Source organism: Heliangelus exortis, chromosome 25, assembly GCF_036169615.1.
Source record: "Heliangelus exortis chromosome 25, bHelExo1.hap1, whole genome shotgun sequence".
Taxonomy (NCBI): Eukaryota; Metazoa; Chordata; class Aves; order Apodiformes; family Trochilidae; genus Heliangelus; species Heliangelus exortis.
Window position 1 is genome coordinate 4,569,214 of NC_092446.1, and position 12,168 is coordinate 4,581,381.

The 12,168-nt window shown below is 56.8% G+C and overlaps 1 protein-coding gene across 2 annotated transcripts; it reads left to right on the top strand.

Moving 5' to 3' along the window:
* The first annotated feature begins 125 nt into the window (after positions 1-125).
* Positions 126-2,829, top strand: SNRPE (small nuclear ribonucleoprotein polypeptide E). 2 transcript variants are annotated; one of them, XM_071768673.1, is made up of 5 exons: positions 126-256; positions 418-444; positions 777-839; positions 1,046-1,124; positions 2,574-2,829. In XM_071768673.1, the coding sequence occupies exons 1-5, from the start codon at positions 203-205 to the stop codon at positions 2,627-2,629; spliced, it is 279 nt and encodes a 92-aa protein (XP_071624774.1). In that variant the 5' UTR covers positions 126-202; the 3' UTR covers positions 2,630-2,829. The 2 variants fall into 2 exon arrangements, with proteins under 2 accessions (XP_071624774.1, XP_071624775.1); XM_071768674.1 differs by lacking the exon at positions 418-444 and having other exon boundaries at positions 166-238.
* Positions 2,830-12,168: the final 9,339 nt, after the last annotated feature.

A 12,168-nucleotide genomic window follows, 5' to 3' on the forward strand; every position in this document is an offset into this window, starting at 1 on the left:
GGGTTTTTTGGGGTGGGGGGGTGCGGAATTCCGGAATTCCCCCCAAATCGCTACGCGGAGCAGTCGAGTCGGTCCTCCCAGCCTCCTAGAGCGGCCGGCGGGGAGGGGAGGGGGGAGCGCAGGGTCCGCCTCTATCCCAGCGCTCCTTGCGCGCTCCCGCCCTTCTCCGCTTCCGGCGGGAGAGTGCGGGGAGGCGGCGGCCATGGCGTACCGGGGGCAGGGCCAGAAGGTGCAGAAGGTGATGGTTCAGCCCATCGTATCCTTCCTGAGGAGAGAGAAGAGAGCGGGGGCGGGCTCGGGGCGGCGGGGAGGGCGGGAGGAACGAGGCGGGGGGGAAGCAGCCGCGGTGCCGGCCCCTGAGGTAACCAAAGCCCCGGGGCCTCCGGGCCGTGTTGGGTCCTTAACGCTCCGCTCCAGAACCTGATCTTCCGCTACCTTCAGAACGTGAGTACCGGGCCGGGTTAGGGAGCAATGGGCTCGTTCTGCTTGGGGGGTTCCCCGGTTCGGAGCTGGGTTTCAAACCGCGTTTTGTTGAAGCGCGGAACAGCAGCGCTGTTGGTTCCTCCTCGCTCCGGGGAGCGGGCGTGGGGCCCTGGGACCTTTCTGAAATGTGCAGAAAACCTTCAGAGAGTAACATCGCAGCTCGGAGAGAGCTGGGGGTGGGCTGGGGGTTGTTTCTCTGGGTGCTGCAGAGCCAGGGTGGGAATGAGGGAGGAAGGAAATTGCCTGAAGTGTTGACGTCCCTTTTTTTCCTCTCCTTTTCCCGACGTTTACAGCGGTCCAGGATCCAGGTGTGGCTCTATGAGCAAGTGAACATGAGGATAGAAGGCTGCATCATTGTAAGCCTCAGGGTTTCCTTCTGCTCTTCTCTTCTTTGTGCTTTTTAATTCAGCCCCATAAAGCTCTTTCTTTCCTGACAAGAAAACTCAGCGTGGAGGGGAGGGGGGAATTCCTTGCATTGCCCAGCCCTGGGGGACTGGTGATGATTTGTGGGGTTGCTGATGGGGTTATGCTGAGTGGCTGCTTTTTTTGGGACGATTTTTAGGGCTTTGATGAATACATGAACTTGGTGCTGGATGATGCAGAGGAAATTCACTCCAAAACCAAATCCAGGAAGCAGCTGGGTGAGTCCCTGGAGCCTGCTGGGTGCCTGAGTGCCAGACACCAGCACCTGGGAGTCCAAAACACCTGGAAAATGGGGAGTTTGAAGCCTGGGGAGTGGCTGCTGGGCCAGGGCTTGGTGTTTTGCTGTTCCTTGAGCTGGTTTGGTTGAACCTGCAGGGAAATTCTGCCTCTGCCTGGGGCCAGTTTTGGGTTTTTTGATGTGTGCAACAATGAGGGGGGCTGGGGGGCTGCAGTGAAACTCCTGCAGCTTCCTCTGACTCTGTGCCAGGTGCTGGAGCTGAGGTTGTGTCTGACAGGGCTGGGAGTTGTGAGCAATCCCAGAATGGGCTGGGTTGGAAGGGACCTCAGAGCTCATCAAGTCCAACCCTTGCTCCACTCCCCCCGTGGTTCCCAGCCCATGGCACTGAGTGCCACATCCAGGCTCTTTGGAAATATCTCCAGGGATGGAGAATCCACCCCTTCCCTGGGCAGCCCATTCCAATGCCTGAGCACCCTCTCTGCAAAGAATTCTTTCCTAATATCCAACCCAAACCTCCCCTGGCAGAGCTTCAGCTCTGCCAGGGGAGGTTTGGGTTGGATATTAGGAAAAAATTCTTTAGTCCATGCCCTCTTGTCCCACGGATATCTGCCCAACCCCCCCTGGCTCCAACCTCCTTTCAGGTAGTTGTAGAGAGTGATGAGGTCTCCCCTGAGCCTCCTCTTCTCCAGCCTCAACACCCCCAGCTCCCTCAGCCCTTCCTCACAGGAATTCTGCTGGATCCCTTCACCTCCTTTGGGCCTCCATCTCCTTCCTGAATTTTGGGGCCCAGAACTGGACACAGGACTCAAGCTGTGACCTCCCCAGGGGCAGAATCCCTTCCCTGGGCCTGCTGGCCACGCTGTTCCTCATCCAGGATTCCATTGGGATTCTTGGCTACCTGGGCACACTTGGAATGTTGAACCTCATCCCGTTGGGATCATCCCAACCTCCTTTCAGGGAGTTGGAGAGAGTGATGAGGTCTCCCCTGAGCCTCCTCTTCTCCAGCCTCAACACCCCCAGCTCCCTCAGCCCTTCCTCACAGGACTTGTGCTGGATCCCTTCCCAGCCTCCTTGCTCTTCTCTGGACCTGCTCCAGCACCTCAATCTCCTTCCTGAGCTGAGGGGCCCAGAACTGGACACAGGACTCAAGCTGTGGCCTCCCCAGGGCTGAGCACAGGGGCAGAATCCCTTCCCTGGACCTGCTGGCCACGCTGTTCCTGAGCCAGCCCAGGATGCCATTGGCCTTCTTGGCCACCTGGGCACACTGCTGGCTCCTGTGGAAGGACACATGGCCAAAGATGGGAAGGAATGGGATGTTCCTGATCCCAAACTTCTCACATCACCTCCTGGCACCTCTGAACTGTGTCCTGGGAGGGTCCCCAGGTCTGGGGTCTCTCTGATCCCCCCCTTCCCCTTCTCTGTCTTCCAGGTCGGATCATGTTGAAGGGGGACAACATCACCCTGCTCCAGAGTGTTTCCAACTAGGATTTTGTGCTGAGGAGGGAATAAAATGCAGGAGGAGGAGCAGGAGCACTCCTGAGGGGCAGAGGATGTGTGTGGGGCAGAGCTGAGAACTTCATTTTTCCTTTGGGGAGGTAATTTTGGGGGTTTTGTTTTTTGGGGGATTTTTTTGTAGTCTGAAACACGTGGCAGTGTAATTCCAAATAAATGTTTTTCACTTGGAATGTTTTTCACTTGGAATGGAGCTCTCCTTGCTTCCAGTCTCCTGGGCTCACACTGGGGCTCTGCCTGGAGCCTGAGGTGGAACCAGAGCCACAAGTGTGAGGGGTTGGGGTTGGGCTGTGGTAACCCCACGTTTATAAACCTTTATAAAAATGATTTTTAGGTCACAGAGGGCAGTTGGTTTGGATTAAATCTCTCTAAATTCCATTTTCCTTTGGGATGTCTCTAGAGGGAACCATGGGAGTGCTGAAGTTGGGAGCTCAGATGTCTCAGGGATTTTTTTTTTCATGTTTTTTTTCATGTTTATATGTTTTATGTTTTTATCCATCACGAGGATGGGGATGTTCTGATGTTCTGTTTAAGTTTCCACAAGAGCTGGGCTGCTGATCAGCTCCACAAAAGCCCAAATTCCCTGGCTTGGCACTGTCAGTCCCCTCTGCTGCTTTTCTGGTGTAAAAAGGGGGGAAAAAGGGAGTTTTGGGCTGGAATTGTAACTCCAGGTTCCCTCAGTGAGGAGAAATCTCTTGGTCCCCAGGCTGCCCCAGACACCAGCTCGTGAGTTGGGGTGGTTCAGAACTTGGCTCTTGTGCATCATTTAAAGGCTGAAAGTGAAGAAATTGAAGATTTCTGCCTCAAAGGGAAGAAATTCCTCAGGATCCAGGCAGAGAACCCCCCCTGCCTGCCCCTCCCCTCCCATCCCCAGGAATCAGCATCAGGTTCCAGGGACATTTCATGGGATCTGTGGCTTTGTGCTCCCCTGTTCCCAGGACACAAACCAGGCAGGGCCCCTCCTGCTGCTCCTGCTCTGCCCTCAGGGGCTGCAGGGACCAGGAGGAATCCCCTGGTGCTGGCAGCACCTCCAGACTCTGCCCCCAGCACCCGGGGGTTCCTCTGCTCTCCAGGTGGTGGAATCCAAGCCCAGGGTCAGCAGATGGGAGAGGGGAGAGGGGAGAGGGGAGAGGGGTGAGGGGAGAGGGGTGAGGGTGAGGGGAGAGGGGGGAGGGGAGAGGGGTGAGGGGAGAAGGGAAAGGGGAGATGGGAGAGGGGAGATGGGAGAGGGGTGAGGGGAGATGGGAGAGGGGTGAGGGGAGAGGAGAGATGGGTGAGGGGAGATGGGAGAGAGGTGAGGGGAGATCGGAGAGGGGTGAGGGGAGAGGGGTGAGGGGAGATGGGAGAGGGGTGAGGGGAGAAGGAGAGGGGAGATGGGAGAGGGGAGAGGGGAGATAGGAGAGGGGTGAGGGGAGATGGAGAGCGGAGAGGGGTGAGGGGAAAGGGGAGAGGGGTGAGGGGAGATGGGTGCTGGGTGAGGGAGATGGGAGAGGATGAGGGAAGAGGGGAGAGGGGAGATGGGTGAGGGGAGAGGGGAGAGGGGTGATGGGTGAGGGGAGATGGGTGAGGGGTGCTGGGTGCTGTGAGGGAGGAGCCCAGGCCAGGCAGCTCTGAATCATCTCGCCAGGTCCCCAGGTGGTGCCGTGCAGGGGTGTGGGGGCTGCAGGAGCTGTGGAGCTGCAGAAACCCCGCGTGGGGGTGGGGTGGGGGGGGTGGGGGTGTCAGCAGCAGCCCCTCAGCTCCTGCCCAGGGAGCAGGAATGGAGCTTCCAGGCTCTGCCTCGTGCTTGCCCACAACACCCCCAATCCTGTTTTCCCAAGGATTCCCTGTCCCCATCAGACCCTCAGTGCTGACTCAGCTTAAATGCTTGTTGATTTTTTGGATTTTTTTTTTATTTTTAATTTTTTTAAATTTTTTTAACCCCGAATCTTTCCACCTCCCCGAGAGTTTCCGAGCTGCAGGCACTAAGGAAGTTACACGGGAGCAGCTGGAAGTTTGTGCAAAAAAAACCCAAACAAAACATAAAAACATAAAAACCCCAAACCAACAAACAAGCACCCCCAAAAAAACCCCCAAAAATAAAAAGAAATCTGTGTGCAGGAGAGCGGCAGGGACAGAAGGGGGAGCTGCGGGCTCGGGTCTCTGCCCCGCGGGATCGCGGAGTTCCCGGGCAGCTCTCAACCAACCGGGAAGAAAGGAAAAGGGGCTGGGGAGGGGGGGGTGGCTCTTCCAAACACTTCCCGGAACAAACGGGCCGCCTGGGTCTCCCGGTACCGGTACCGGCACCACCTGCTGCAGAACGGGATGAGGAGGAGGAGCAGGGCAGAGGGAAAACTTCCAGCTGGGCTCTGTGTTTAGCAAAGCCCTCCTTGGCTTCCCTGCTGGGCTTTGCTTATTCGGTTTGATTTTTTTTGCAAATTGTACTTTTCCAGAACATGCAAATTCCTTTCCCTCCCGCGTGGGGGTGGGGAGGGTGTCAGGGCTCTGTTGGAAAGAGAAGCCTGGAGGTGGCATCCTGAGGAGTGTCCCAGCTGCTGGGTCATTCCCGTGGGATGGGATCCCACCCACCCGTGGGGTTCACACCTCTCCAGGAAACCCAGTGCCACGGGGGGGCTTTGCAGGAAGTTTTCTTCCTGCTGCTCAGCCCTCTGGGGATCTGTCACAGCCAGAATGCAGCTGCTGGGAGGTGCAGGTACCACCCCACTGAGCCACAGGGTCTTGTGGGAATGGAGCCGACTCTTTCTCCCAAAAAATGATGAGGTTCAACATTCCAAGTGCTGGGTCCTGCACTTTGGCCACAACAACCCCATGGGGAGCTCCAGGCTGGGCACAGAGTGGCAGAAAGGGAGCTGGGAGTCTGGATTGCCAGGAAGCTGAAGAGGAGGCAGCAGTGTGCCCAGGTGGCCAAGAAGGCCAATGGCATCCTGGGCTGGCTCAGGAACAGCGTGGCCAGCAGGTCCAGGGAAGGGATTCTGCCCCTGTGCTCAGCCCTGGGGAGGCCACAGCTTGAGTCCTGTGTCCAGTTCTGGGCCCCTCAGCTCAGGAAGGAGATTGAGGTGCTGGAGCAGGTCCAGAGAAGAGCAAGGAGGCTGGGAAGGGATCCAGCAGAATTCCTGTGAGGAAGGGCTGAGGGAGCTGGGGGTGTTGAGGCTGGAGAAGAGGAGGCTCAGGGGAGACCTCATCACTCTCTCCAACTCCCTGAAAGGAGGTTGGAGCCAGGGGGGGTTGGGCTCTTTTCCCAGGCAACTCTCAGCAAGACAAGAGGGCACAAGAGGTCTCAAGTTGTGCCAGGGGAGGTTTAGGTTGGACATGAGAAAGAATTTCTTTCTGGAGAGGGTGCTCAGCCATTGGAATGGGCTGCCCAGGGAAGGGGTGGATTCTCCATCCCTGGAGATATTTCCAAAGAGCCTGGATGTGGCACTCAGTGCCATGGGCTGGGAACCACGGGGGGAGTGGATCGAGGGTTGGACTTGATGAGCTCTGAGGTCCCTTCCAACCCAGCCAGTTCTAGGGTTCTGTGATTCTATGATCCAGGGACTGAGAACCTTTTCCTGCAGTGCTGCTGGGACAGAGCTCTCTTCCATGCAGCATTCCAGTTTTGAGACCATTGTACTGACCCTGGAGGCAGGGGAGAGCCCAGGCAGATCAGGCTGGGCTCTGCAATGCTTGGTTTTTTATTGTTTTTTTCGTTCTTAAAACTTGTAGCACTTTTGACAGCCCTGGAAGGTGCTTTGTGTAAATATTTGTCCCTTTGCTCTGCCTGTGGCTTTGGGGTTCTGGGAAAAAGGCTCCAGTTCTTCCCTCTTGCACTTGGGAATTGCTTGGCCTGGCCCAGCCCAGTCCTTGTGCAGGATGAGGCTCTGTGCTTGTGAAAGAGCCCTCCGAGGAGGGGGGCAGAGTGCTCCTGATTTTCCAGAGGGAAACATTCTCCCTGGGGTTCTCTGGTAAGCTGTAATGATTTGTAGGACAAAATCGTTTTTTCTGTGTGCTTGAACCTAACCCTTACACCCAGCCAGCCTGCAGGTTGGTGCCTTCCTGGCTCTTGGGAAGTGAAGTTGCATTTGAGCTCAGGCCCTGAGGGATGCAGTGGGCTCCATCCTTGGCCAGGACCTGGGGCTGTGTTGGCAGGAGCCCCCCAAACACCTCCTGGCTCTTTGCTGAGCTTGGGCTCCCTTCAGCTTTTCCCTTTCTTTCCAGGTCTGGAACTGTCTGAGTGTCTGGAAAATCAGTCAGTGGGGAGGGTGTAGCTGTGGGGGCTGTACAGGGGGAAAATCCCCCCCTGCCCCATTGATCTCACCCATCTGCCTTGTCCCCCAAGCCTCACCACCTCCTGCCTTCCCTGTGCATTATCTTGGAACAGCACTGGGATGTTTTAAGGATTCTGTGCCTAAAAATAAGAGTATCAGACACCAGGGGAAGGTCAAGGGCTTGAACAGCTTAGAAGCTGTCCCCTTAGGGCAGCATCTGAGAATGGAAAACTTGTGTGGAGGGTAGAGGCAGGAGCAGCCTTAATGCTTTCTGAAATTCCCTGCCTGTCCTTCTTCCAGACCCACACGGGGATGGAACCGTTTGGGATGGTTTTTGCCATTTTTTTTTTTTCCTCCCTGGGCAATAAAACTGATCCCATCTTTGGCTGGAGAGGGGGTTGATCCCCATCAGAAGCAGAGAGGATTCTGTGAGGAGAGGGGATCTGCTGGGCAGTCTTTTTGCCCTTTCTCCCCCCTCCAAAAAAAAAAAAAAAAATCCTTGCAGAAGGGCTCTGGTCACACAACAATGCCAAAATCTGGCTCCAGCAGGTTTTGTTGGTGGCTGTACCCTCCCTTGGCAGCCCACACACAAGGTGCCCAGCATGCTTGCCCCCCCGTTGGGCCTTTTCACATTCATACCCACCAGGGGCATCATTACCATTGTTTGTAACATCTCTTGGAAAAATGAGTCATGGGCACTCTGCCTGCCCTCAGCAGGGAGACTCTGCCACATGAGCAGCAGCAGCACAGCCCTGCTCCCTCCCATTCCAGTGGGGCCCTTCCTGCAAGGAGCTGGACTTGGTTGGGTCAAGTGGGTTGATGGTGCTGGTTTTGCTGCTTTTTCCTGCCAGGGGTAACCTGGGCTTTGGGGGAAGTGTTTCTTCTCCCATTCCCCACCATTTCAAAGCCTGGATGGAGCTCAGCCCGAGGTGGCTTTGCAAAGTCACCCAAAAGACCACCCTGTTCCCAGACTTCCCTCCCATGCCTTGAGCCCAAGCCTCCAGATTTACCTATTGGATGAAATCTTGAGGCAAAACAAAATATTTAAGCCCAATTTTCCTGCACTTGTCTTTGAGGCCACGTTCCCACCCAGCACAGTAGGAACTTTCCTGGGCTTCTCCCTCAACACCAGCCTTTTGTCTGTGACTGGGGTAGGGATGGTTACTGAGAGCTCTGCTGTCACCCAGCTGCAGGATTTGGGGTCTGGGGGTGGTAAGACAAAGCCACGGGATAGCTTCAGGGTTGGGCTGTTTATTTTCCTCACAAGGAAGTGTTTATTAAGACCAGGATGCTCGGGTCCCATCCAGCCTCTGCCCATCTCACAGGCCTGGGTCTGCAGAAGGCTTTGCTCAGGATCCCTGCAGGTCCAGCCCTGAGCTTCAGAATGTTCTTGTGTCTGCTCTTCTGCTGCCTCTTTGTGAAACAGGAGCAATATCCCAGTCCCTGGGGATGGAGATGGCTGATGGGGTGGTGTGATGGCCTCTGAGCACTGACTGCTGCCAGGCAAGCTGCTCTGTAAATAAATCCCAGTTTTTTCCAGGGATTCTTCTTCCCTGTGCTCCCCATTGGGTGGGTTATGGGGACTGTTCAGGTGGTTTTTTCACTAAAAACTGACCTCAGCCTAAGCCAGGTCCAGCTGGTGGGGGATCTCCCAGGCTTGCTGGACCTCAGGTGTATTCCAGACGTTCAGATGCTACGAACCAGAGGGGAAGTTTGACCCTGTCACCGGTGTCCCCTACTTCTCAGGGACATCCAGAGTCCCCCTGCACCTGCAGAGTTGTTCCTGGGGCTTTGCCACATGCAGGTGTTGGGGGGGGACAGGAGGGCAGCCCCAGTGTGTTGGGGTTGGGCTGTGGAGGGAGCAGTGCCCCGGGTACTGACATCTGCTCCTGCCAGGGCTTTGTTCTGTTGCCCCCCTGCCCCCTCCCCGGGGTGTTCGGTGTTTTGGAGCCCATCCCTTTATCAGAAATCAACAACGGAGTTAATATTCATCTGAGGAAGTGAGATGGTATCAGAGGCCAAGGTGGGCTCCGAAATGGGTGCTGGAGACATGGGGGGGGAGAGGGTGAGGAGTGGGGGAGGCTGCGGTGGGAGCTCTTTATCTGAGAGGAAATGGTGCTGTTTGAGGGGAAGAGAATGTGTCTGTGTGTGTCTGTGTCTGTCTGTCTGTCTGTGTCTGTGTGTGTGTGTGTGTCTGTGTCTGTCTGTCTGTGTGTGTGTCTGTGTGTGTCTGTGTGTCTGTGTGTCTGTCTGTGTGTCTGTCTGTGTGTCTGTGTGTGTGTCTGTCTGTGTGTCTGTCTGTGTGTGTGTCTGTGTGTCTGTGTGTGTGTCTGTGTGTCTCTGTCTGTCTGTCTGTCTGTGTCTGTGTGTCTGTCTTTCTGTGTGTGTGTCTGTCTGTGTGTCTGTCTGTCTGTGTGTGTGTCTGTGTGTCTCTGTCTGTCTGTCTGTGTGTGTCTGTGTGTCTCTGTGTGTCTGTGTCTGTGTGTCTGTCTGTGTGTGTCTGTGTGTCTGTCTGTGTGTGTCTGTGTGTCTGTGTGTCTGTGTGTCTGTCTGTGTGTCTGTCTGTGTGTAAATAACCCTTGGCAGGAGCAGGAGAGCCCCCAGAGCAGGATGGGCTGGCTGCCAGCTCTAGAGCTTGGGTGGGGTGGGCAGGGTGCAGCCCTTGGGGTGCTGTCCCCAGGGATGGGTGCCCTTGGTACCCAGCAGTGCTTGGTCTCTGCGAGCTGAGGGAGGAACCATCACCTTATTCCATGGCAGGGACACAAGGCCTGGGAGCAGAGGGCTGGAGGCTGTCACTGCTGCCTTGCCAAGAGCTCTAATTATACCTGATCTGGTTTTCCCAAGTAGCTTCTATTGATCCCCAATAAATTCCCCGGGTGCTTTTTCCAGAAATCAGTCCTGGGGGCATTAGAGAGGCAAGGTCCACCTTCCTCTTCTGATAAGAAGCAGGGGGAAATCCCAGGATTAAAACCTAAACAAACCAACCTGAGTTGGATTTACACCTTTATTGGCAGCAGCTGCTTCCCTCCCTTTGAAAAACCCCAAACCCTGGTGTTTGTTCTTGTGAAACTGAGCTTGGTCTGGGGCTGCTGATCACCTTGGCTGGGTTTTCACCTCCTGAGGATGATAAGAGTGGGGGGTCAGCCAGCCCAAGGTGCATTTGGGTGGTGGGGAAAGATGCTCAGCAGCAGCTGATGTGAGCCTGTCCCTGGCTCAGCCCTCGGGGGAGAGGGCAGGGGGCCAGGGAGATGGGGATGGAGCAGGAGGGGATGAGCCAAACCAGCTCAGGGCCCTCTTTCTCTCTCCATGTCATCCAGGAGGGTGGTCAGACCCCTGGGGACAGGGCCCAGCTCCCTGCGTGGGGGCAGAGCAGAGCAGAGCAGCAGAGCTGTCCCAGGCTGATGGAATTTCTGTGGGTTGGGTGTCCTCCCCCCCAACCTCCTTCTCCCAACCAAATCTTCCCAGTATTGCTTTTCCCAACCCCGGCCCCCTCCTGGGGCTCAGCCTGGATGAGTTCCCTCCCTTCCCCAGCTGTTGTCAGCAGCCTCATGGTTAAGGCTGGCACTGGGGAGATCAGATCTCTTTCCTGCTCCATCAATCTCCCAGCCCACCTCCGGCACCTCCTGATGTGCCAGGGCAGCCACAGGCTCTGGGGGGGGCTCAGCTGTGGCTTGGAGGCTGCTCCCTGCTCCTTCCCCCTCCCCCAGCTTTTACATAGCACCCAGATTTATTTTTTGCATAGGAAGGAGCTATGCAAAGAGATCCTGGGCTTGGGGTGCTGCACAAACAGGGACCCGAGGCCACACTGTCCTTCCCTGAGTCCCTTTGTTGCTACCAAATCCCTTTTCTTGGGTACTGGTGGAGAAGTTGGGTGGAAAACAGCAAATGCTCTGTGTGCCAGGGGGATTTTTGTCTTTGGGGGGTGCTGGGTGATGAGAGAAGGCAGCAAAACCCTCGAGATGTTGCAGGGTGACCACAGTTCACCTCCTGTGGGTATGGAGAGGGGAGCAGCAGAAAACACCACTGGGAAGCTGTGGGGCCACAGCTCTGCCCAGCAAAACACCTCCCTGGGCTGCTCCCTCCTGGCTCGGGTTCCCAGCAAAAAGGCTGAGTGGGATTTTTTTTGTGTGTGTTTCCCCTCTCTATCCCTGCCACAAGTTTGCTGGAGTCTGTGGGGATGGAGCAGGCATCAGGGTGAACCCTCCCTGTGCTCACCCCATCTCTGTGGGGGTCTCTGTGTGCTCCCCACTGGCATGGGTGGTCCTGGTCCCTCTGTCTGTGGGGTGGGGGTCTCTGTGTGCTCCCCACGGGGATGGGGGTGGTCCTGGTCCCTCTGCCCGTGGGGTGTGGGGGCTCTGTGTGCTCCCCATTGGCATGGGGGGTGGTCCTGGTCCCTCTGCCCGTGGGGTGTGGGGGCTCTGTGTGCTCCCCATGGGAATAGGGGGTGGTCCTGGTCCCTCTGCCCGTGGGGTGTGGGGGCTCTGTGTGCTCCCCATGGGAATAGGGGGTGGTCCTGGTCCCTCTACCCGTGGGGTGTGGGGGTCTCTGTGTGCTCCCCATGGGAATAGGGGGTGGTCCTGGTCCCTCTGCCCGTGGGGTGTGGGGGCTCTGTGTGCTCCCCATTGGCATGGGGGGTGGTCCTGGTCCCTCTGTCTGTGGGGTGTGGGGGTCTCTGTGTGCTCCCTACAGGGATGGGGGTGGTCCTGGTCCCTCTGCCCGTGGGGTGTGGGGGTCTCTGTGTGCTCCCCATTGGCATGGGGGGTGGTCCTGGTGCCTCTGTCTGTGGGGTGTGGGGGTCTCTGTGTGCTCCCCACGGGGATGGGGGGTGGTCCTGGTCCCTCTGCCCGTGGGGTGTGGGGGTCTCTGTGTGCTCCCTACAGGGATGGGGGTGGTCCTGGTGCGTCTGTCTGTGGGGTGTGGGGGTCTCTGTGTGCTCCCCATTGGCATGGGGGTGGTCCTGGTGCCTCTGTCCATGCTGTGCTGGGCTGTGCCCTGGCCAGTGTGTGTGCCCAGGCAGGCTGCAGGGTGCTGTCTTTTTGGAAAGGGTGGTGGGGAGGGGGTGGGGAAGCCAACACGCCTGCCTCGTTATTTAGTGTCCCACACACGGAGCCTGCCTGGCCCTCGGGAAACCTCCATCCACTGCTCGGCTGGGATCTGCAGCGAAAGCAAACAATGGGATCCCCAGAGACAACAATGCCCCATTGTCCTTTGAAGCCATAACAATGAAACAATAGCCCACAGTCTGCTCCCTTTATTCCCAGGCAC

What these genes read in the sequence shown, in the direction of transcription:
- SNRPE (XM_071768673.1), top strand. Translation starts at nt 203, where the DNA reads ATGGCGTACCGGGGGCAGGGCCAGAAGGTGCAGAAGGTGATGGTTCAG. An exon ending in AGGTGATGGTTCAGCCCATC is followed by an intron (nt 257 to 417) that starts GTATCCTTCCTG and finishes GCTCCGCTCCAG; the next exon opens with AACCTGATCTTCCGCTACCT. An exon ending in TCTTCCGCTACCTTCAGAAC is followed by an intron (nt 445 to 776) that starts GTGAGTACCGGG and finishes CGACGTTTACAG; the next exon opens with CGGTCCAGGATCCAGGTGTG.